Source organism: Aptenodytes patagonicus, chromosome 17 (assembly GCF_965638725.1).
Source record: "Aptenodytes patagonicus chromosome 17, bAptPat1.pri.cur, whole genome shotgun sequence".
Lineage (NCBI taxonomy): Eukaryota > Metazoa > Chordata > Aves > Sphenisciformes > Spheniscidae > Aptenodytes > Aptenodytes patagonicus.
Window position 1 is genome coordinate 7,071,989 of NC_134965.1, and position 25,348 is coordinate 7,097,336.

The window sequence follows — 25,348 nt, forward strand, 5'->3', positions numbered from 1 at the left end:
AGACACACTGGCTCAGAGCAAACTCTTTAATTGCAGGTCGTAGCAATTTCAGCCTTCCTGTGATTATTTAGGAAAGTTATTCTGGTGATGATGATTTTGCAAAGTACACACACACACATCACACATACACACACACCCCCATGCGGTTTTGGGTTGATTTCTATAGGAACTGCAGAAATTTCACTCCTCCTTGGCTTGCGGGTCTCCAGTACTCTCTCAAGTGGCCATTGCAAACTCCTCCTACCCCAGTGGTGAACGCAGGTATTGATCAGCCAACAATAAAATGCTTTGATGGTTATAAATAACCTTCATTTCCTTCCACCCTGCCTCTATTCTAAGTTACTCCCCCAAAGTCTAGCGGGGAGCTCACAACACCTTGCAAGGTTGTCTGTCTATGTGCATTATTTATGAATTAAAGCTCAGCACAATTTACGGCTCTCTAGCTGTGTTACTTCTGTAACTCCTCAGGGGCAAAGCCCAACGCTTACCAGCTGCCTGCACACACCCCCAGATCACAAACAGCTCATGCCTTGGGTCACACGTCGTGGGACTAGCCGTAAAACATCTTACTGTACCGTGCAAGACAAATTTCAAACAAGGTGCGTTGGCACCGGCGCAGATGCACTTGAGCATCTGCGCAGCGGAGCTGTGAGCTTGCTCGGCAGCTAAGAAAAGCAGTGTTGGTGCTGGTTTGCATTTTCAGCTAGAAAAACCAACAGGTGCTGGGCAGAACCATTCCCTGGCTCAGGCTGTAATGAAAGGCAAAAACATTTCCACAGCTGGCTGGTTTGGCGTGAGGCTAACGCGTGTGCCACCGCAGCAGATGAGACGTGTGAGCTCACCAAGTGGACATGAGCAATTAGCATGCCTGAGGCTCCTTCCACCTCCTAATTCACCCAGAATAATTCATTATCAAAAAGTCTTCAGCAGCACTAGTCTGCCGACAGGTCCTGATTGTAGATGTGTTCTTTGATTCACTTTAGAAGATAAATTGACCTGTGAAACTCCAGTTTAGCTCATGCTAATGAGTCTCTGTAGGGCCATCATGAGAATTAATTTATTTATCTAAGGACTTCTCCATAGTGCTCATCTGCTCGGCAGTTAGACTGAAGAGACATAATAGGTCTAACACACTGGCAATACTAGAGCAAATCACCTAACCCTGGAGGTGTCTATCCTATATTTGCTGTCTTGGGTTAAAGTTGTTCTGGTGCAGGTCCTCAGTTTCCCACCTGTACAGCCAAGAGAACAAACACGTGTCTTCCTGCTCAAAGAGCTTCATAATCAGCAGCGTGAGAAGTGTTACACCAGCACCAGCATAAACTACAATTCCTGTCCATCTAATCAAGGGCTTCCTTATCCTTTTTTGCACCTTTAAAAGCAGCAGGATAGCCTTTTTATTCCAGGGTTTTGCAGTGGTTGTGGAAAAGAACTCCCCACTTTTTCTGAATCACAGTTTTTGAATATGGTCTCCTTGTTTCTGGCCATCTTCTATCAATAAACAGCCTTGAAATGTCTCTCTGCCCCCCAGCTGCACAGACACACTCCTGGCCTCTACAGAAGAGGTGGTTAGCCCCAGTTGAACATCCTACCTAAATAACTCATGTTCTTGCCCCCTCCAAGAGCGGCCAGGGAGCCCAAAGCGATGCCACCAAGCAGAGATGTCCCTCCACATTAACATCCCTCTTCATTTCTTCCCCTGCAGCTTGAAAGCTGTCCTGATGGGGAAGCCTCAGGACAACACAGTGGACTTGTCGGGCATCCCGCTGACGCTGAAAGACTTGGACCGCGTCACGTCCTACCTCCAGCACAGCTCGGAGCACATCGACACGGTGGAGCTGTGCTTCACGGAGCTGACAGACGACATGCTGCTGCAGCTGCTGCCGGCCCTGTGCGTGCTGCCCCACCTCACCACCCTCTCCCTCAATGGCAACCGGCTCACCAAAGCCATCCTACGGGACCTCACCGAAACCCTGAAGGACCCTAAGAAGTTCCCCAGCGTCACCTGGATCGACCTTGGCAACAACGTGGATATCTTCTCCTTGCCACAACCCTTCTTGGTCAGCCTAAAGAGACGATGCCCAAAGCAAGGCAACTTGCCAACCATTCTGGAGTTCGGCGAGGGTCAGGTAAGCGATTTGGAGAGCCAGGATGGCCTGGCCGAGAGCCAGGAGGACTTGCGAGCTGGACCAGGCAAGACTGACAACATAGGCTTGCAGCAGACGGACAGAACAGTTGAGGCTGGGGAGCTCCCCAACTCGGAGCAAGGTGCTGCGACACCGCAGACGTGATGTCCAGCTCCGTGGCTCTTGGGTGGGCGCGTTGAGCAAGGATGACTTAAAACCAAGACCTCAGCGTTGGAGGTCCTAGCAGAGGGTCAACTCACATGGTGGGATGCTTCGGGAGTCCCGACTGCTGCCTTCCTCCCATAGAATGAATGTCAACTTTTTTCTTTTCAAAGAAAGCATAAAGGTGATCGCGTTGAATACTTGTATTTTATAAACGCTGGCCAGGTATTTTTAAACATTAGTGACGTGCTATGCTTTTTAACCTCCCAAAAATGCACCTCCAAGGTGGTGTAATATGAGGCCCTTAGAAGAGCACAAAAGGGGAGATGAAAGGTGCCCAGACTTTGCAGGGAAGGGCTCCCTTTCCTTGGCGCTGGGTCTAGCCAGATCCCAGCTGCTCTCCCACGCGTGGTGGACAGACAACGGTCACCCCAAAGAGGGCTGCCGCCAAGACAAACCTTAAATCCTTTCCAATCCTGACTTCAGGAGTTGCTGATGAATAGCATATCTGCTGAGATGCAACAGAAGTCTGATCACACACTAACTAGGGGTGTTTCTCTTAATACTGTGAGCCAGCCCGAAGGGAGAGCTTTGCTTTCTTGGTGTGGAGCTAAATCCCAGCCCGCTGCGTGCCTGGACGCCTCTCTCACCCTCCAGCCTTACTGAAATCAGGCTGGCACTTGTGCCTGCCCAGTATTTATTCAGATGTAAAATCCAGTTTCCCACCAGCCGTGCTGCTGTAATAACTCCAGAGCTTTTAATGCGGTACCTGGCGCTTGCACCAGCAACGCTGAGAGTACTTGATCCATTTTGGGGAGCGATCCGCAAAATCTGGAGCCGGGGCTCAGCTCAGGTTCATTGCTGTTGCTGACAAAAGAGACCACAATACTGAAGGTTTATAAAAGAAAAAATAATCCTGGGGTTCATCTCTGTATCACTGCCACCGAGGGCTGGGCGGACACAGCCAGCTGGAGATTTAAAGCCTCAGAAAGGCTGTTGGGTCACTTGGCTGTGTCCATTGCCCCCCTGGACCAGAAGTGCTTTGTTTCTAAAATGTTTTGTTTTCTAAGAGACATGGGTTTGATTTTATTTTATTTTTGACGGAAAATTGATCACCCCAGAGTAGCAGCGCTGGAACGTGCACTTTGGCTTTTGAACCAGAATTTCATTTGATCCTAAACCTGGGGGAGGGCAGGAAAGTGTGAAAAACTTCCTCTCCCTTACGTTCAAAGGACCAAACGTGACTCCCTTTGCTAAGAGGGAGCAGCCCCTTTCTATCTGTTCAAAGCCCTTCCCCTGACCAGCTTTACAGCACCATTTTCCCGGCTCGCAGCAGTGACTCTCTGGCTTTGCTTTTTCTGGGTGCAAACGCAGTCAGACTTTTGGTCGTCTCTTTGGCTCTGCTCCTTTAACATCGCTGCACCGGGAAGCTTTTTCCAGAGGGGCTTCACGCTGTCGGTGGTTGTTTCTCCTCCGTATGCAAGTAGATAACTTAGAAGAAACTCTGCTACTAGTTTTAATACATTTGGCAAAGTTCAGTATGATTTGCATGTATCCACGCCTTTTTCCTTTTTTTTTTTAATGTTAACTCTTTCCAACAGGCATGAAAAAAACTTTGCAGTGAATAAACTGTTCTGTTTGAAATAAAGGAACTATCCGTAATCAAAATAAATTACAATGTTTAATAAAGACCCAGGGTTGAATTTTTCCTCTGTGCAGACTGAATGCCCAGCTGGCAGCCCAGAACACCCCAGCAAAAAAACAGCGCTAAGCACTGCAGGTCTGGGTTCTCCAGGGTGCTTAAAAAAAAAAAAGTCGCTGTAGCTGGCTGGAGAAATAAATAGCCCAGTTTATGGGCTGGATTCTGCAGGGTGGGCACAAGGTGGACACAGGAGCATCATAAAAGCATCTGTTAAATTTTAAATGTCGCCAGTGTGCAAAACTAGTGTGGGAGAAAGGAATCCCGAGAATGGCATACTGCTCCACGGGGTATTTCTCTCCAGTGTTACAGCCTCAGCGCACTGAAGGAAATGGCTTTTTATTTGCAGCCAGGACTGTTGATATGATGTTTGTTCCAGCACCCAAACCAGGGCAAGGGCTCGCACAGGACATGGCAGCCAACGTGCTGGTGAGAGCAAGTTTGTCCTAACTCACAGGAGACCTTCCCTGCAGCACTTGGGGACTATTTCCATCATTACGACAACTTCAAAAGGTACCTTTAGTAGAGGTATAAATTAAGCAAGATGCGATACACCAGGTTGGCCGGGTCTCAGCTGGATCCCTAACCGTCAGCCCATCCCTGGGGGAGGTTGCACTTCTCCCCCTCCCCAGAAGCCACACACAAGGGTCTCCTTGCCTGGGGCAGGGCTGTGGGACGGAGCCTGTGGCACGTATGTTTTGTTCGTACAGAAAGGCTGACAGGCAGCCTGTAGAGCCTGTGCCTACACCCAGGGCAGGCAATGAGACACGGGCAGCAAATCCACCATCACTACTTCATCCGCCACATGCACACATCGCCTTGCTGTGCCAGTAGTACATCCCTCACGGAGATTTGTTAACTCAACCTATGGGGATTTCATCAAGAACATGATTTTTCCTTGCAAAAAAGAAACTCCAGCAATTTCTTCTATAAGAGGTCAGGCACTAGTTTGCTCAGTATCTCAGTACTCAAAACCAGGCTCCCCTCCTTCCTATGCACGGCTCCTGCAACTCTGTCAGTTTAAATTATTTAAATCACAAGCTCCTTGCTGCAAGGTTTTTATTTTCTGCTAAGTATTTTCACAGGAGCCAGCCATCCCGGACCTCAGCATCCATCTGGACCCCCCAGTTTGGCCATGCAAATTCATAAACCAGAGGCACTTTGCATTTAGAGCGCTGCATCATTTATTGATGCTTTGCACGCTCAATTCCTTCACCGACAAACCACCCAGGAGGTTGCTCCTGCCACATTTCCCCTCTTGCCCAGCTTCTACCTGCTGTGAAACACATTAATCAGCCAGGAGATACTTTGCATCTGTCAGGCTCTTTCTGCAAGGGGCTACGAGCAGCCCACCAGCTCAACTTTCAGCTGCAGAGGGCTAAATGCAAGGCTCTGTGCCCAACGCTGCCACAGATTTGCTGCGAATCGGGAGCACCTCGTCCTAGCCAGCCATCCCCCTCTGCTGTGAAACGCTGCGGTTGGGTGCCTCGCGTGATCATCCAGGACTGCGCTGCAAAGGGCGAGCCTCCGGAGAAAGACCCCACGTCCCTCAGCCCTTCGCCCCGTGCAGACGTTGCACAGCTTGAGCTAGCTCTGCTCCGCTGGTACAGACAGGCTGTGCCGGTATCTCTGTGAAAGTATCTCTGTGGATCTTCTGAGAAAGGGAAATAACTAGAAAGGGCCTTTCATCGATATATTCGTGCATGCTGAAGCTTGCACCAAATTACTGACTTTCATAGGAAAAGGAAAAAAAAACCACAGCTCCAGTAGAGACAGTTATAAAAAGAAGAGGGCTTTAGCTAATCAGTCTCTTCCTCGCAGTGTGGATTAGGTCGATTAGCCATTTATTGCACTTCAGGATGACGATGATCCTGTAGACTCACTAAAGAGTGGGTTGCTGGGGTTTTTTTTTAAGAAAACAGCATGAGATTGCTTCCCTTCACAGCCCATCAGCATCAAAACAAGCTTGGAGCTTACTCCATATATAATCAGTGTTCCCCGTGCTACGCTGGGCTACTTGTTCTGGTCAGAAGCTTTAAATGGCCCTAGAAGAATGTTTCAAGTACTGAAAATCACTGCTGTTTGTTAGAATATTAAAGTTGGTTGAGGTCATTTGTTGTCAAAGGGGGGAGGAAATATCCACTATAAAATAAAAAAGTCCATAAAACATTCAAGCCCGGTTTGGTTAGTTATCATCTCCACCAGCACCACACAGCTCTGCCTGTGCATGAAACTAGTCTGCAGGAGAAGATTTATGCCTTCAGCAACAAAAACGTAATTGGAAATCATTCTGCACAGGTTGAAGAGCCCATACCGAGGGGAATCAAAACAGCAGGCGAGGAATGAGAGAGGCATGAAAGGGGCTGACGCCACGTGCTCCGGGGGGCTCATTCCAGCTGGGTTATCTCGGAAGAGTTTGCCACAAGCCCCATTTGGTTTTTGAAGGTGATTATTCTTAAAATGAGGGTTACGTTCCTGAGGGGGGTGGGAGCAGGCAAGAGGGCTGGTGATGCTCGCCCCCAAGCAGGGACTGCGCTGGAAAGCCAGGAAGCCACAGAAAGCAGCGTTGAGGACATCAAGAAGCTCAAAACCACTTTGGCCAAAAGCATCGCTTGCTGCTCACCAGTCCTTCGGAGAGGAGCAGAAGACTGCAAACACCTACCCAAAACTGCCCAAATGCCTACCCAAAACTGCTGCGGAGGAGAGGCAAAACAGTGACCCAAGGGACTAAGGGGACACCAGGGGAGGCAGCAGCGGCTGAGCCGGGGAGAGGGCTGCCCCGGGCAATGAAACCACACTGGGTTATCGCACTGCGACTGACTTTGCACTCAGGCACAAACGTTTCAGCGCTTTCCTATGGTTCAGCACACCTCGTTCCAGCAGCAGGAGAGGAGGAGGCTCCAGAGCTGGTGCAGGGACCCCTCGTGTCCTCAGAAACACAAAGGCTCCATGTTCCATTAGCTGGGAGTGCATCGCCAGCAGCTGCTATTGCCAAGGAAACCGATTGACCTTATTAGCAGTATTCACGTATTAATGCTTATGAGGAAAGGAAAAAAACAGCTAACCTAACCTCTCCAGTGTAATCTACCGAGGTGAGCAACAGATTGAATCTCTTCCTGACCTCTTTGGTACACAGATGTCGTGCTGGAAACATCGCGCAGTGATCCCACTCTTCCCTCGCTCCAGGGGCAGTTGAGTTTTTATCTGCCTGGGGGCCATACTTCACCAGCAGATTATACACAGCAAGAGGAGATGATCTTTCCAGCTCTATTAAATGTCTTTAGCATTAAATTCTGAAGGACAAACGGGAAACGAGATCCATCACTCACAGTCCTCTGACAGCCTCCAGTGATGCGAGTCTCACCGCTTTATACAAGCGGGCCCCATCTTCAAGAAATATTCTCAAATGCTCAACAGCCGTAAGTGAAAGAGCTGACGGCCCTGCAATACCAGAACCTGCCAGGCTTCGGAGATTCAGCCTTTCCTTTCCATGCCTTGGGGGAATAGAGGTCTTCTAAGATGATGAAGTGGCATTAGAGGCTCGATGGGGATCGCTCCCCTCCCTTGCGGCACCCCATGACCAGCAATTGCACACTTTCAAGACATGGGTTTGCACACACCCAGGCAGCACATCATGACTGCTACTTATCACACAAAGCTAGCCAAAAAGTAAGAAATACAACAGGCTTGGGTCCTACTGAGTATTTACATGTGCTTGGTCAAGGACAGCTTGTCTGAGAGGAAGGCAAAGCGAGGAGCAAACACCATCACCCTGCACCGATTACAGCCACGTGCTCTGCTTTGAGCCCAGTGCAATAGCCCGGGCAATGCCATGCTGAGCTACAAACCCCACAGACTTTACCATAAATGCAAATATCTGCAGCTAGTGACTGCTCGTGGGCAGGAAGGTTCCCAGCTGGGAGCTGGGCAGAAGAGACAAGGGAAAGTCTTAGCGCAGGGCTGGCTGCGAGGCTGCCCACTTATTTCACCCCACTACAATCCATGCTCTGCTTGTACCAGAAAAGCTCCTCCAAATCCATGCAGATGCAATCCCTTCCCCACCAGGACCAAGCCCTGGGGGGGGGGATCGAGGCCCCCCTCGCTGATGCATACAGCCCAACACATCCTTTGCTCTCACATTCTCGCCCATTTTACTCACACCCCTCACACCCACCTTTAGGACAAATCATCTTTTTTTTCTTCCTCATCTTTCCTGTTCCTTATTCAGAGGAAAAACTGAACACCAGCTACACAGGAGGGTGTCTGGGCAGGGCAGGCAAACGGTTTTGTCTGCACTTGCTAAAGGACTGCGGTCCCTGATGCAGCCTCCTCTCTGCCTTAGCAAAACCCAACTTGAATTGTATTTATTGTCATTCCCTTCCAAGCTTTAAGAAAGAAATATATATTTATAGGGCTGCAGTGCTTGGAGGATTTCCCGTGTGCTCCCCGGGAACACACAGCACTGCAGGGGAGAACTGAAATAGTAAATGAACTGGAGGGGGTGGTGGGTACAGGCTGGTTTTTTTCTTACATCTGTATTTTGCAGCCTCTGGGTTGTAAAGAAGCAGGTTCATAGGAAATGGCTGTTTACGGGGAATGGGTGAATGAAAAATAACCACAACTGCTGCAAAAGAAGGTGGGGTTTCAATGTGAAAAACATGTTTTTCAAACAAGAAAAAGCTGACCTAGTTGAAAACCCAGAGAGCAGCAGGTTGGCTGACTTCTATCGTCGTTACAAATATTTATTGGAAAATGCAGTGCTTGGGGAGTATGACGAGTGCCTCCGCAGGAACCGAGGAGGATTCCTACACTCGTCATGGTAGATGTCTAGTGAGTGCCCTCCTGAGCAGATGCTGCTGTTCCTGGGTGTGAATGCAACCAGACCCTTGAAGTCAGGAGTTGTGCCGGGCTGCCTGGAGCAGAGCTATGTCAAAATCTCAATGGAAATCCCAATATCCAAAATTTAGGAATGCTGGGCTGCCATTTTCCTGAGCAGACAGGTCCAAGAGGAGAGCCGCCAGCCTTACGTACGCCCCAGGGCCCCTCCTTCCAAAATCATGAGTCAGGCCACACGCAAAATCAGGCCTTTTCCACCTAAAACGTAACTCAACAGCTGGGGAGTGCTTTTGAAGGCTGTGAGTCAGGCCATAACAAAACCTACGTGAATACCCTGGTTATTGTGAGGAAAATAAACTCTTACAAGAGTGCTTCAGCTACAGCTGGTTAAATGGAGAAGAAACCAGCAGGAGTGAAGGAGGACGATTGCAGGATGCGGTTTTCCCAGGGAAAGGTGACTCTGATGGGGTTGCAATGAAGGACACAAAAAGGGAGAAGGTTGAGACCTGGGCAAATCTCACCCACGATATCTGGGATTAAAAAAATATCTGCATAAAAACCCAGGAGGAGGTTAGGCCAAAACTTTCAGCTGCTCCCATGCTACCTGAAGCCTGATATTTTTTGCCCCTTATTGATAGAAGAAAAAGTCCTGGCTAGGGGAAACTTTTGCATTATTTATTGGCAGCTCATGCTGGTGTGTTTAACGCTGGTCCTGGAGGTAGCAAATAGTCTGCTCCAGCTCAGCTGATAGGGGAAAATGTATATAGTGGCATCTGGAAAAGCAACTAAGTATTACCCGTCAAGGACTACCTGTTTTACGTACAAAACACTGAGCAAGCACAGTTAGAAACCAGAGGGGCTTTAGCTCTTGCTGATCAAGGAGCTCTGAACCAAAATTACATTGCAGTTCAGATGTGTGCAATTCTTGTCAGAATCATTTTCCTTGGGGGAATGATAAGGCCAATGCCAAAATACTTCAGGGCCCAGAAAAAAGGTGCCAGATGGCAAGTACTGAGCACTGGGGAGGACCAGCCTCCCGCAAGCAGGGATGGATGGATCAGGCCACCCTCCCCTTCCAGCCCATCAATTATCTCCTACATTTCAGTGAGCAAATATTCCACCCAATTATGAAATTTCCCTTTTACTACAAGCACAATTAAAAAAAAAAAAAGTTGGATGTATCCTATTGTTTTGATGCTTATGACAATGCTACAGGTCTTGGCCAGGATCAGGGCTCTCTTGCAGCAGATGCTGTACAAACATGACAGCCCCTGCCTGCCGTCTGCCCTGACCACGGGCAGCACGGCATCCTTCCTCCATACACTCAAAGCTAACAGCCAGCAAAAGTGACTCCCGAGTGACTTCTTTAAATAAGATGGATTTGAAGACCAGTTTTCCTAAACTGTCAGGATTAATACCGGCTTTGGAAACATCTTGCGGATTCTGCTATGCAATCCGTGTGCCCTGCACTAGTAAGGCCATCGAGGGAAAGCCTGCAAGGCTCGCTTAGCGGCTCTCAGCCTCTGTATTATTATTATTATTATGAGTATTAAAGTTGGCAGATCAGCCTTCAGAGGTCACAGCTAAACGGAGTAGATTTCATTGATTGTGCCATTAATTGTCTGCCAAGCGGAAGGCTGCTGTATGATGGACGACCAGTTAATTTACAATAGATCACGCTGTCCTGGTTGCAGCTGGGACAGAGTTAATTTTCTTCCCAGTAGCTGGTACAGTGCTGTGTTTTGGATTTAGCATGAGAATAATGTTGATAACACACCGATGTTTTAGTTGTTATTAAGTAGTGCTTACACTAGTCAAGGACTTTTCAGCTTCTCATGCCCTGCCAGCGAGCAGCACCGCCAGGACAGCTGACCCAAACTGGCCAAAGGGCTATTCCATACCATACGACGTCATGCTCAGTACAGAAACTGGGGGGGACTTGGCCGGGGGGCAGCAACCGCTGCTCGGGGACCGACTGGGCATCGGTCAGCAGGTGGTGAGCAATTGCATTGTGCATCACTATCACTTATTTTGTATATTCTTTTATCGTTATTATTATTTTCCCTTCCTTTTCTGTCCTATTAAACTGTCTTTATCTCAACCCACGAATTTTACTTCCCCCCCCCCCCTCCCCGATTCTCTCTCCCACCCCACTCGGGGGGGAGCGAGCGACCGGCCGTGTGGTGTTTAGCTGCCTGCCGGGTTAAACCACAACACGCATAGGAAGCTTTCGCACTGAGGACGGCAGCAGCAATTGGCCAGGCGGTAGCAACTGCTGCTCTTCTGCTACCTTGTGAGATGGTCGAGCTTATAACCACACTTACTGACCCCCTTTTTGAGACGTTGCAATAACCAATGTCTCCAAGCAACATCGTAAAAGAATGGCAAATAAGAGCTGTACATCCAAAATATGTGATCTATATTGAGCTGAAGGCTTGCTGGAAACAAAATGTGGATGTTAGCTTATTTCTTTGAGCAGCCATAATCACTAAGCTGGCGGGGAAAGAAAGTATTTGATCAATCTACTTTGCTTGTGCATTACCATTAACAAATGTTAGCGCAGAATTTGTTCACAAGGACGAACTGCAAGAGCTTTGCTAACTGGAAAGGACGGGAGGAACCCAGGCTCGCAAGCTGGCACCACAGGACAGGTGTTTAGGAATACAGTGCCAACTTTCTGCATGAAAACTGCATAAGCCCATGGCTCAATTACTCCTGATCGATGGGGAATTGGAGATGCTTTGTTTATAATCCCTTCTGGCAGTTTTGGGCTTGCATTTTCTGTCTTCTCTTCTGTAAATACACAGAGGAGACAGCTGGTTTTACTTTTGGCTTAGTTTATGGTTTTACATAAAATTGAAGACCTGATTTAATAGAGTCAGAAAAGATGCAATGTGCTCATCACGACCTTTAATTATTTGTGCAGATTTCTAAATTCACTCCCCAGGTTTTCTGCCTCCTAATAGCTTATTGATTCCGTGACTTCTGTGCCATCTTTCATTCTTCTTTGCTATTTTATTAATTCAATCTAAGGAGAAAATAAACCTGTGGAGCCTATATAGCATCCTTCAAGAAGGGTTCGCTTAGCTGCATCTGGCGGGTTTGGCTGAGCAATTAGTTGCCAGCACGGCTCTTCAGTAAGCCTGTTGCATGCTGCATCCCTCCGCGAGTCGTTAGCGGAAGCAGAAATAGCATTTGAGGTTTAGAAAAGAGCAGCATAGGGACACTGCCTTGTGCTGTGCCAAAAAGAGGAGAAAAATCAATATATAACTCACTGAAGATTTGGCTCATGCATTTATCACTGTTTTTTTCTAGGTGAGGCTGCTCTGTTTCTGGCTCTCCCAATGGCTCACTGTGTTACCTGTCAGTTGTGTCCTTCCCCAGGGGAAACCAGAGCTCCCCTTGGCTTGTGCAAGCCTTTGCGGAGGTGCTCTGTGATTAGGATTTTGCATGGCAAGCAGCAGCCGAAGGTCGCCACCAGCAGCAGGACCACAAGCAATAGTCATAGACACGCTAAACACAATGTGAAAAATCACAGCTACACGATTAGACCTCAAAGCACCTCATTACAGGCATGTCTGTCCTACAGGTGTAAACTCCTGGAATAGATCTACAGAGACTCAGGTATATATGGAAAACAACAAGAATTTATATGGAAAAGTACAAGATAAAGGAAGGGACATTGGCTGTAACAAATACGGAAAATCCAGCTACATCACACATCACCATGGGAATGAGCCTCCCTTTTCCTCTGTTGCAGCTGCCTCTTGTCTTGCTACTACCTCCAGGTAAGACCCGCAATTCCAGCTTGTCTTCTATTTCATTTCTATAAGGTGGCAGTAAAGAATCGATCTCTGAGCACCGTGTGCATCATGCTCCGGGTACATACTAACATGGCTGTTACCAACCAAACTCCTACTGAATCCTGCGCAGAGAGATGTAGGCGGAAAATCTCAGAGGTGGACGCATTTTCAAACACACAAAATAAAAGGCATCAGCTTCAGACCGCGTGCCTTCACACATCGCTTTCCAATAGGAGGAGAACATCACCATTACTTTTTTGTCTTATTTCATCTCCTTCACTGTACACACCTGCTTGTTAATTATGAATTTAAAGGCTAAGTATTTTTCCAACCGCTCTGGGGGAAGCTGTGCTTTCTTGCAAGCTCAGAGCTCCCCTCCACCACATGCGCTGGAAACAGCCTTGCACAGAGCTGCAGGCTAAAATGCAAAACTTAACCTTTCTTTGTGCCCCTCTTGTGCCTCCCCCTTTGCCACGAAAACCTGCCAACTATGTTCAGGCTCTTTGCAAGAGATGGAAAGAAAAAGATAATCAGGCAAATTATAAGGGGGAGATTTTAAAAAGAACAAAGCACCTACTTCTCCCTTCCAAGCAGCTGAAGAAGAGAGGCTTTGCAAGCGTGCTTAAAGCCAACTGGGTGATACACATTTTCCCAACAACTGGCAAAAGTTACTGTAAAAATCACTCCATTGTTTAGCCAGGAAAAAAAACCAAAGCAGCAGAACAGCTTAAAGCATTGCAACACTCGGGAGATACGAGCTGTATTTCGCTACTGCTCGTTTCTAGAGCGTAGGTCCAAACCTCGGCTCACGTCAGTGGTACGTCAGGCCCATGCGGTAAATTGGCAGCAGGGGAAGATGTTTGCAATGCACTAAATGAACCAAGTCCCCAGCGTCGCTGGGAGAAAACCCTGCTTCCCATCTCAGAGGTAGTTACACTCAGTCTTCTGCACGTCTCTCGCTGCTGAAACTGTCCTCATTCTAGCTCATTAACCTGAGTGGCTATTGCTTCTTTAAGCGATAATACTAATTGGGAAGCGGTAAAAGGCAAGAGCTATTTTCCCCACACCTACGCAACACGCAGTACGCACACACAGTGGAACTGCAGCTCTAATTTCGGTGGTGCTTTTCATATAAACTACAGCTCGCAGATTGATCTTTGCAGCTCAGGTTTGCACGTCAGCAAAATTACCCACCTGACGGGCAAAGCCGGCTCCAACCGCACGTGTGCCAAGCAAGCCTCGTTTAAAAGTTAGTCCCACACAAATTCTGCACAGCTCACGTGAAAGGGATTAAACCAGCATTCTCTGATGATAACTGCCAAGCAAGAGTCAAGCAATTGGTGATACCTGATAGGAAATAAGCTCCGGACCAGGGCATTTCTGAAGCAATGCCACGTAGTCACAACAAAACATCGCCTGTGCTGTACAACTCTTACATATTTAAGTGTCTAGAGGTCTCTATTATCTTGTCCTTATTTTAATCTGTGTGTTCCTCCAAATCATCCGTTTCTTTTCCCTTTCCCTCCTAGCCTGCCAAAACTTCTTCCAAAGTAACAGACACTAACAGCCTCCTCTTGAAATCCCTCCACGCACCAGGATCGGTATTTTCCCATGACCACCAATTATTTCCTTCTCCCTCCTTAATTTCTAGAAAAATCTGAAGGGTGTGATTAGACACCAGCTTCTCTGGGAAATCATAGTTTTTCCTACCTGCTTTAATTTCCTCTTCTAACGGATGTAGGTACCACCTCTTCTTCCTCTTGCAAGTGTGACATTCTGCCTGCTAGTCTACAACTTCAAAGGCTTCTTGCTTAATCACTGATCAGAAATGCAGCTTTTCCTGCCCCCCTACCTCCAAAACCACCCAGCACTGCCCAGAAGTTCGCTGTTTCATCCTTGGAGCTTGCCACTTGCCACCCTGCGAGCAGCAGGAGAAATTAGATAAGCGCAGTATTATTTTTATAAAGTATTGGATTCTGCTTAGAGAAGAAAGAAAGAAAGAAAGTAAAAGAAAACCCAAAATCCTTGCCCTGTGCCTGAGCTATCAGGGGGAGCATTAAATGGGAGGTGGATGTTTAAAACAAAATGGAGGCAAACAGCCTCACCTGGGGCCCCCAACGAGCACCAGCTATTTAATCAATAAGGGTCAGCAAATGCCCTGACCTCAAGCCAAGCCCTGCATCAGCCTGCGAGCAGCCTCAAGGCTCTTAAGATTATTCAAGCTCTAACATTTTTCAACACAAATTGGGCCACCCCTTCTTGAAACAACCTGAAGACCTTTCTTTTTAACAGGTGATCAGATTGTCAGGGGCTGTAGGGGGGCGATGAGGGAAATTGCCAGACTGACTGGATGCAATTTTAATCCCTCAGATCAGGAGTAAGACCTGCCTGTGAAGGATGAACCTACGGGCTCTGATGAAAAAGCCTCTGCTTCATCTGACAGTGTAAATCTTACTTTGTATTTACAGTTCTGCACAAATATCCTCTCTGAACTGACCAAAAATCCGCACCCCCAGTGACCGGGCTCCTGAACATGCTCTGCAGAGGTGCTAAGGAGGGAAAAAGTTTCCCCAAGTACAGTATAACTTTACTGCCACTTTCTACTTTCTTTTAATCTGTTTCCTCTAACTTCCACGATCTCCAGTTTCCTCCACGTACTTTACATGTCTTTTGCAGCATCCCATCTTGCAAACCCAATGCCCTTAACCTGCTGCTCCCTTGATGAGGAGTTTCCCTGGAAGCAGAGCAGCCTTCTCCACCTTCCTCTGTACCAGAAACTCTCTCCAAAGACACAAGCTAACGAGCTTTCATACAACCGCTAGAGAAACCGACTCCAAAAATGGGCTGAACTTTACCAACAGCCACCCAGAGCCGGGGCAGCCAGACCAGAGCCGTCCCTTCATCGTGTGAGCAGCTCCAGGTATCACATCAGTTCTTCAGACAATTTTGGTGTCACTGCTGTTACCTCGGTCCTGCTCTCCTCCCCGAAACCCTTCTTTTTCCTCGGCTTTAGCCTCTGAGCTGCTGATACGCTGCCAAGTGACACAGTGTTGCTGTCATCTCCAAAGACCTTTTTGAAGCTTAAAAGCAGTAGCTTTGAAATACTTTCTCCTTGATGTGGTCTCCCATTTTGGACTACCAAACAGCCTAGCGCTGACACAAAAGCTTTATATTGCCTCCTGCATACAGAGCATCTTCCTCCCCCAGTACAGAAGCGTACAGTCTGGTTTAGGGAGATGGCTGGATACACATTAAATCGAATTCAAAGCGCACGTACCTTGGTACAGTGCCTTCCCATTACCTTCTGAAACCACTGTGCATTTCAAAGCTCCCAGTTCACTTTGCTTTGAAACAATTCTCATCATCTTCACAGCAGGTATCCTATGTATCTCACATCCCGAGGAACACTCGGCACAAAGATTTTATTATTTACTGCTACAGTTGAAGATAATAAATATCTGATTTGACACAGTTAAGTAAAATTGCTTTATCCAGCAACTGACCAAATTGGCCTTCCCTTTACTCACTCACCCCAGCGAGGCGCTGATCTCCAGTTTCTTCATCTGTAATGAGGAGGTAATATGGCTTCACAGGAACGCTGGCAGACCATTTCAAGATTATCTGATGGAGGCACAAGAGATGTAAAGCATTATATCAGGCATTTCATCTGCTGTCGTTGTGGGCCATGTTAAACAACTGGACATGTTCATAGATCACCTGAACACCAGTATTGTATTTGCGGTCAGAGAAGGGCCGTGATAACCGAATGACTATAGCAAGTATTCTGTACCACTAGTGCCTTGACCCAGGTATTCATTAATAAAGTTTAAGCTGTTCAGAAAAATTTATTATCTGGGCGGTAAGTTCAGACTTTGCCTCTTAGCTAGGAAGCTTGTCTCTGAATGTGCTATCAAACCTCAAATGTATTCCACCGTTCAGTTAATAACGGCACCCAATATAAACTCACAACCAACACAAGTCATCAAATGCAGTTAGCGTGCGTACAGAATACAAGAAAAACAAAGACAACCAAACCTGAAGAAACTATCCTCCTACAGGATCTGGAAAAGTACAAGCAAAGAAGTCATGCAAAAATCTAGAAAATAAATTAAAATGATTTAAAAAACCAAGGACAGCCCACCAGAAAGCCATAGGCAGCTTTAGAAATATAGATCATTATTTCATTTGCTTAGAGGGTTCATGTTACAGCTGCGCTATGCAATTATTTTACCACAAACCATTACAAATAAAAACCCTGTTACAAAAAAAAAAAATCTAAGTATTGACTTGCAAAAACTAACAGGAGTCTAACAAAAAAAAAAAAAAAGGCACATACAGGAAAGGTCTTAATTATTGGAGATGAAACTTTTAACATTTCAAGTTGATTAAAACAGCAGGGATTTCAAATTCAGTCCCCACCATATAAATGATTTTCTCATTTGTAGTTTGTTCAGGTTTTACAGCTCCGCACACAGGTGCTGCACTGCGAGGTGTTTATTGACTTCAGCTGAGCTGAAGCTCAACACCCACCACCAAGGAGCCACAGCAGGGCTTTGCTGCCTGGGTCACGGGCTTTAGCAAGTAGCCGGGCTCGCAAGTCCTGAGGCTGCATGCATTTGAGAGAAAGGTGACGAAGGGCAAGTCATTCTTCATGTAGTATTTTTATTTTTACTAAAGAAAACTAAATTTTAACTCCTTTGGCTCCTCATCACGCTGTTTATTCATGCACTCTTGTGTCACTGCTGTCTGCTTAGACCAGAAACGCTTTGGGGCCGGGACCATTACTGCAATGGGTTTGCATAGCGTCAAAGAAAATGGAGGGTCAAGCCTTTGCTGGTCCTATGCTAAGAAACATTATTAGCAGCCAACTAAAGAGTGCTATTTTCACTGTGCGGGGGACTCTCTGCATGTTAATGAAAGCTGCAAATCTTACCAGACAACCATGAAGGAACCAGCAGTAAAACCATGTTTCCCCAAACAAGCATCTTCCAAGGTTGGAAAAAAAATCTCTCTCTACAATAAGTGCTCTGAACTTGATCACTGCACCATCTTGTGGGCTCGAGCGTCGGGAGGTAAAACAGGGGAAATGTTATTTTCCCTCTTCCTGAATTAGAGTACAGGAACACAAAATGCTTACTGTTTTTTTAATATGTCCTTGCACGCTCTAAATCAAATTCCGTCTGTTAAATTCTTAAAATTTTAAGCAGTATTGGGATTGGTTCATAACACTGGGGCTAAAATTGATTTTAAGGATAAAATTGAGACACTAAATTACATGACCTGACAAAAAAAAGGTGCATGTTTGTCCTACCGGACCACTAAATGATGTGTCGACCTTATCCTTCTTTACAGGAACACGTGAAATGCGATAAAGCTTTGGCAGCACAAAGTCAATCAGATGCTATGAACGTTGCTGAGCCTGAGCCCTGGGCGAGCAGAAGAAAGGCCAAACGCCCCCCGGCTATTTTGAGCCTTCACTCTTTGCTCCGAGCAACTCAAGAGCCGCTGCCTGCAGCATCTGAGAAATTACAACAGACAAAGCATTTGCTAGTGTGGCAGCTGGAAGAAAACAAACCCATAAATTTTCCTTGCACGACACTAATATCATCTTAGTTGTTCCTTGCTAGAAACCAGCAACTCCTTTGACAGTGCCTTGCTTCTCTCACTAATTTGAAATGACGGAGAGGAGCTGAAAAATTAACTGCTCTTCCATCTACCTTCAAGAGAAAAGGAGTGAAACTTCACAATTCAGGACCTACTTCATTCTGAAAAGGTAAAATATGCGGTATATCCCTTCCTCCCTTCTCATTAAGTGGATATAGCCAGCTAAAACTGATTCTGCTGAAATAGCAGCTACCAAGCCAAGAAAGAGCACACCTTTAGATTTTAGTTAATAGCTGGAATGTATTAATTATAGTAATTTATGGCTTTGCATGAGCAATTATTTTAACACTGACGTAGATATGATTGTTTTATAATACTAATCAAGAAATGATGATGATAACCAGCATTTATGTGAAACATGGTTTCATTCCCATTTACAAAAAGGAAACGGAGCACTCGCAAGGCAGCCAGTTCCCCACGTTAATTCTCTGCCCCCGATGACACGAGCCACGCCACACTTGCTTTCCCGTCCTTCATCGTTTCCATGCAACATTGGAAAGAAGCAGGGATGAAGCCAATGCACCGTCCCTGGCACGTGCAAGGAAACCATTTGCACAGCGCCCATCCTAATTCATTCTACCTCAACCGTGACGCGCGATGAGCTGCCTGCAGTCACACGACAAATCCCCTGAACAGAGACTACAGGTCAGTCCCGTCCCATCTTGTTTAGTGCCCTATATAAAAAGGAGCCTGAGGATTTGAGTCTAGTTACTACTAAATGCATGTTCACATCACAGAAGTGATTTTTGCGGTTGGCATCCTCTACCCCATCTCAGTGCAGAAGGAGAGACGCAAACGGGAAGACTATTACCCAGAGCAGCCACCCTCCATTAGGTCAGCAGCCACAGCACGTATTTTGTGGATAATACATAATCACTGTGTTTTCTCTCGCAAATGAATTACTACATAACATTGCCATCTCTCTTATTGCTAAAAGCTGGCACTCAGCCATCCTTAGCTTCACTGCGTAAGACTTTTTTTTTCTTTCTTTCTGCTTTAATCCTTTCATCTATTTTAGATTTATCTGCGGGTTGTTGGCTGTTGTTACGTGCCAAGGACTCCTGCCAACTCTTATCTTAAACCTTCAGAAAATCCAAAATAATTGTATTTTAAAATCAGGATTTTTTTTCTGTTGCTTATTCCCCAACTACCAAAAGTAGATGCGCTCCAAATGTAATCAAAACAGCATGATTTTATTTCCCTTCCCCCCCAAGCACTGTAAGATAAATAGTAAGATTATATGAGCTCCCATGTAAGATCACAGTAATATGTTTAGGACACCTGTTTTGTTCAAAAGGCACCAGATTCTAATAGGAACAACATTCGTTCATCTTAGCAAAACCCAGCCTGTTAGAGCATCCCTGCTGAGGAATGTTGGTTTTGATGAAAACAATAAACAAGGAATACTAAAACGGAACTCATGAATAGTTAACTATAATAGGTACCACCAACTTGTAACCTCAATAAACGCAGATAAACTGTTTCCTGCTCACACAAGCATTCCCAAATCAAGCCTTTGTTTTAATGAGATAATTCTGATACATACTAGAAAGAACAAACCATTACAAAAACAAGTTGCAGCAAACCTATATTGAGCAGATGGAACAGCACATTAAACAGTCGAGCAAAAATTTGCCGAGTTGTTTCTGTTTACTGAGGGCATGTGGCTACACTTACCTCTAGTATCATTAACGGCGTACAGAATCTCATTTTAAAAAAGAAGGCAGATTCCTTGTGCTCTTTCCGAAACCTTTAAAACCATTTTTATTTCCAACACGTATCAGCTAAGAAACGTCTTCTGTCAACACATTCTAACAAACGAGCTCTCAAAAATCAGGCAAAAATACTTTTGTTTCATTAAACACTTGGAGCAGAATGTAACTGTACTTTAAAATTTTAATTAACATTGGAGCAACCTGTTCTTCATACTGCTCAAATACACGTGCAGGTAAAAAGAAACAAATTAGTTCCAGACAAGTTTTGCATACTCCATTACCCAGGTTGAATGTTTATACTAAACCCTGCACATTTCACAGTAATTTTCTTGGGAAAAATCCCGATGAATTTACCTGCACGTTATGGTGTCCGGCACTCTATTGCTTTTTGACATTTCTCTGAAAAACGTTAAACCTGTTCTTCCGTGATCGAAGTACGTAACTCTGACTTTTCAGTGAGAGAAACCTCTGTGAAATCCCACATTTCATATAATTTACGCCCCAAGCACAGATGTATGCGCTAGCTCACCGGTGCCATTAGAGGGACAGGGACACTGCCCTGCGATGCCAGATGGGCAGAAACAAGTCACAGCATCTTTCTTTCAGGTAACCAGTCCGGAGGTAAAACGGTCAAGAAAACAGATTCAGGTCTTTACCTAAACTACACAGGGAAGTGCCGTCACAGCTGGGGCAGTCCCTGAAGTCTCGTCTGTGACCCAGGACCGGAATAACGCTTCCCTTCCGCCGTCACCACTGCTTTTTCCCTTGTCCCATCACGAAAATACACAAGCTCGCACCGCGACAGTGGTTTTATGGACTACGAACCCCTGGGTAAAGCTGTATCCCTGCTTTTTATTTTATGACAACCAAGAACCGTTCACCTAAATTACTACGGTAAAAATATCGCTCATCACAAACTACCATTTCGACTGTTTCGTTGGCTGTCCTGAACAGCTTTTTCCCAGCCACACCCCCTCCGACAAGATTTCCAACTGGGTGAAAGTTCCATCACTTTCAGAAGCAATACCAAGGTATCTTCTACTTGGAGCTGTACAGTTAACATTGCTTTGATCCTTGTTGGCACAGAATGAGCATGCACTCACAAGGAATTATTTTATTAACGATGTTTACCTTTTTCAAAAAGCAGACACTAAGTAAGACTGTACTAAAATCTTTCACTTGGTGACACCAAGTGGGCAAAACCATCAGCAACATCTGCATTAAATCTCAGCGGACATGCTCAGTCGCCCTAGGTTTGATGAGACTCTTGCATTCCACAGCTCCTATAAAGACAGCATTGAAGTGTTACAGCCTGCCAGTTATGCTGACATAATGAATCTAATTGGAAAGTTCTGGCCTCAGATGCTGTTTTTCTCATTCAAGCACCTGCATTTTAAGTCCCCAAGATTCCCCCAAAACCCTTTAACTTCTGTTTATCAACCTCCATTGTACAGCCATCTTAGAATGCGTCATTATCACAAAAGCAGCCTTTTTTACTCTTACTAGCGACACTGAAGAATGCTGACAAGTTGCAGAGTACAAGTCTCTCTTCCCTTTCTCCACATCTGGCAAATGATTTTAGATTTGCACATTTGGATCATTATTTAGAAGAGATGCAGAACATTGACCAGAATGCTATTGCTGCAGGAACAGATTCTGCTACCTCTGTAGCAGACTTTAAAATTGAGGCCAAAATAATGAAGAAACAGCAAGCCTGGAAACAAGCTACAACAAATAGCTGCATTTGCTTTTCTTGCTGTTAGGGGTATTTAAGGCCTAATCTCTCCAGCAATTACAGCAGCAGTATTAGTATCACTTGTTTAAACTGTTTAAAGCAAGTACATTACCAAACACCAGACAGAATGCTTACACAACTGAAACCCACTTACGTTATCTTGCAGTAATTATACTGCAGTGTGTATACATCTACTTTATCATATTATAGCAAGTCACAGGAGTGCTCAGCATGTTTATTAAAAATGTGTTGCGTAATGGGAAGTCATTCCTTAAGGCAGTAAAGTGACAAAAACAGACCCAGTTGTTTTTGAGAAAGAATTTTAATGTATGTGCAATCAAAATGGTGTAACTGTTACCACTTCTTAACATCTTAAGGCAGAAAAATAGCTAGTCTTTACAAACACTAGTCTCCACAAACCCTAGTCCCCAAGCTCACGCGCATGTTTTATTGGATTCCTTCTTCCTCGGACAAGATGTTTTCAGCATAAACACCTGTAATACAACAGCATGGATAAGTTAGCCATTCAACACTCAACACTAAGTATTAACCCATTTGTTAATGTAAGGGATATCATCAGAAAAACCTTTGCTCACCACCAGTCAATCTGCCGGTAATTCCAGCAATTCTTGGTTAGTTTCATCATATGATATCTTTAGGTAAATTGATACATTTCTAGCAGAAGCAAGACCTTTATCCCTTTGCTCTACAGTGCTGTCAGCAAACTGTAGTGCAGAAGACAGCTGCTCTTATACATATCCTGCCCATATTTTAGTCTAATGAAGTTATTTTTTTGCCTAGAACTTCATTAATTATACTTCTAGAGCTAAGAATATACAGAAATAGAAACATAGCCAATGAGAATGTTCTCAGCTAGGTAACGTTTCTGAGACTGTAGCCAAAAAGCATCACATTAAACTAACAGCACACCAAATATTAAACTCACCCAGAAGAATCTCCTGCCCTTGCTGTCTCACTGCCTTCCACAGGGCTTGTGAAAAGCTGTAACATCAATTGGTAGACATTAGTAACAACTAGTACACGGCAGCCGAGACCTGCAAGCTGTACCTAAACATAGAGATACCAGGAAATAAGTATCACAGGGCTTTAAATGTCGAGGAAGAGAGGAGGGAAAGCAGATTGATTTAAGCTATAAATTTTGAACCTACAAAATATGCCTCTCAAGTTTTCGGCAGCCTATAAGCCTCATTTATTCTCAACTTAGATTCCACCAGGTATAAAGCTCTACATGGTCCAGTGAAATTCATCACTTACCTTCACATTAGGGCCATCTCCAAAGAGCGACCTGCTCCCAGTCCCAATTGTGTCCCATTTACCTGGCAAGACCAGGCTCTGCAGATGAAGTGAAAGAGATGGACGTGAAGCTATGTTAAGTATCACAAGAGCACTTTTCACAGAAAGCAGGTATAAATCAAAGTTGCCTGATTAGTTCTAGAAGACAAATTCCTAGAACTCAAACTCTGCATGCACGTCGCTGTATTTCAGACAAATAAGAAGGTTATCGTCAGTTCTCGCATCTGACGGCACTTCCTATTCAGGGTTATCATCATCAACAGCCAACAACTTTTGCATTTGACAACTTAAAATGCAGTAACTGTTTCATCTTGAACCAACAGTTGTACATTTTTCCCTTTGTTTATAAAAGGCATTAGCTCTGTTAACTTAATGGTATGTAAAATTAGTTTTAATCAGTTTTTATTTAACTTCTTAAGATGTAATTGTTACAGGTTATTTTCGACTAACAGTCCTGTATTTAACTGCTTTACATCATTAGCATGTACGTAAAGGCCTGGAACGTTCTTAGCAACTTTGCGCATCTTAGTACAAAATAAACTTTAACTTACTCTTTACTTCAGGACATCTTTCTGCTGTGGGAATAAAAGCAAAAGAAGCATTACTAGAATACTCTTCAGCACCAATTTTAGAAAATTATGAAGTAGGTTTATCCAGAAAAACAAGAACAAAAAGCCCAGAACCTCACCACCAACAGTCTGCTTGTAATTCCACTCGTGTTCACGTTTATATCGCGAAGCACCAAAATCTTTATCAGATAGCTTTCAATAGTCAACAATCCTCTCTAAAACTTGTTTTATTCAGAAAACTTGGAAGTCTCCCTTATGCAGCTTGCCAGACGGCATTCCCCACAGGGGCAGGTTTTAAATCGAAATTCCACACTGTCCTGGTTTCGGCAGGGATGGAGTTAATTTCCTTTCTAGTAGCTGGTACAGTGTTTTGGATTTAGGATGAGAACAAAGTTGATAACACACCGATGTTTTAGTTGTTGCTAGGTAATGCTTACACTAGCCAAGGACTTTTCAGCTCCCCATGCTCTACCGACTGAGCAGGCTGGAGGTGCACAAGAAGCTGGGAGGGGGCACAGCCAAACTGGCCAGAGGGACATTCCATACCATGGGACGTCATGCTCAGTACATAAACTGGGGAAAGCTGGCCGGGGGGGGGCCGCTGCTCGGGGACTGGCTGGGCATCGGTCAGCAGGTGGTGAGCAATTGTACTGTGCATCACTTGCTTTGTGTAGTATTATCATTATCATATTATTATCATTTTATTTCAATTATTAAACTGTTTTTTATCTCAACCCACGAGTTTTTTTTCTCACTTGTGCTCTTCCAATTCTCTCCCCCATCCCACCGGGGGGGGGGGGGGGGGGGGGGGGAGTGAGCGAGCGGCTGCGTGGCGCTCAGTTGCCGACTGAGATTAAACCACGACACACACAACGTCAATTCTAAGGTTGTAAAGTTCGCTGCACAGAAAGGGTCTGGCACATCGAACAAACAAAAAAGCGACCTGTTCGCCAAAAACAGCGCCGTAAAAATAAACGCCCGCAGAAGGCACGCGAACGCCAAGCACTGAGGACGCGAGTCCCACCTCCGCAGCCCTTACGGGGCTCCGAGCTCGGCAGGACTCTGCCCCAGCAGCACGTGAGGCTGCGAGCAGCGAGGGACTAGCCCGAAAGCGGCCAGGAGGCTCCCGAGGAGGAAGGAACCGGAGGCGAACAGGCTTCACCCTCCCAAGCCTCTTGCTCCAAGCTCCGCCGTTTCGCCGAAGGCATCGCCGCCCCGACTGCGGCTCAGGCAGCGAACGGCAGCAGCACCCGGCGTTACCTCACACCACGCCCGCAAGCTCCCAGGCCTCCCAACCCGGCCCAGCCCCTTTGAACTTACCGGGGAGCCGTTTACAGCAGCCCTAGCGCCGTTCCGGCCCCGCTCGCGGGGGGCCGGTGCCGCCCGGCGCCCGCCTCCACGGCCGCCCTGCAGGGACAAGGGGGGGGTTTCAGGCGCCACGTGCTCCGAGGCCACACCCCTCCCCGGCACTCGGGCCGCACGTCACCAACGGCGCCCCCCCCCCACCCCAGCGCGGCCCGTTCTTCCTCATACCCCCCCCTTCGCTCCCTCGAATGGTCGGGCCCAGCCCGTGCGGCCCAGGGGACAGGGAAGGACGGCGGACGCCACCACTGCCGGGGGGGGGCGGCCCTCACCTCAGCCTGCTAAATGATAAGGGCGCCTGGCTCCGCAAGCCGGGCCTCCGCCTCCCCCCACCCGCCCTCCACGAGGGCCGGCCGCCCCGTC

At 46.2% G+C, this 25,348-nt stretch overlaps 1 protein-coding gene, 1 long non-coding RNA gene and 2 other non-coding genes across 4 annotated transcripts in view; 1 reads left to right on the forward strand and 3 right to left on the reverse strand.

Moving 5' to 3' along the window:
- The window catches only part of LRRC75A (leucine rich repeat containing 75A), a 96,967-nt gene extending 92,988 nt beyond the window's left edge, over positions 1-3,979 (forward strand). Inside the window, exon 4 of the mRNA XM_076354528.1 lies at positions 1,706-3,979. Coding sequence (XP_076210643.1) covers positions 1,706-2,291 — 586 coding nt within the window. The 3' untranslated portion in view covers positions 2,292-3,979. The remainder of the gene's footprint in view (positions 1-1,705) is intronic.
- An 18,064-nt stretch (positions 3,980-22,043) lies between these two features.
- Positions 22,044-25,026, reverse strand: LOC143168150 (uncharacterized). Its single transcript, XR_012996665.1, has 5 exons — positions 24,944-25,026; positions 23,606-23,629; positions 23,016-23,093; positions 22,687-22,742; positions 22,044-22,234 (listed from the first exon to the last, which is right to left on the reverse strand). It is a non-coding gene; the product is annotated as an uncharacterized LOC143168150 (long non-coding RNA).
- LOC143168523 (small nucleolar RNA SNORD65) lies at positions 22,315-22,388 on the reverse strand. The gene has a single exon (XR_012996734.1). It is a non-coding gene; the product is annotated as a small nucleolar RNA SNORD65 (small nucleolar RNA).
- Positions 23,241-23,315, reverse strand: LOC143168519 (small nucleolar RNA SNORD49). Its single transcript, XR_012996730.1, has one exon. It is a non-coding gene; the product is annotated as a small nucleolar RNA SNORD49 (small nucleolar RNA).
- Positions 25,027-25,348: the final 322 nt, after the last annotated feature.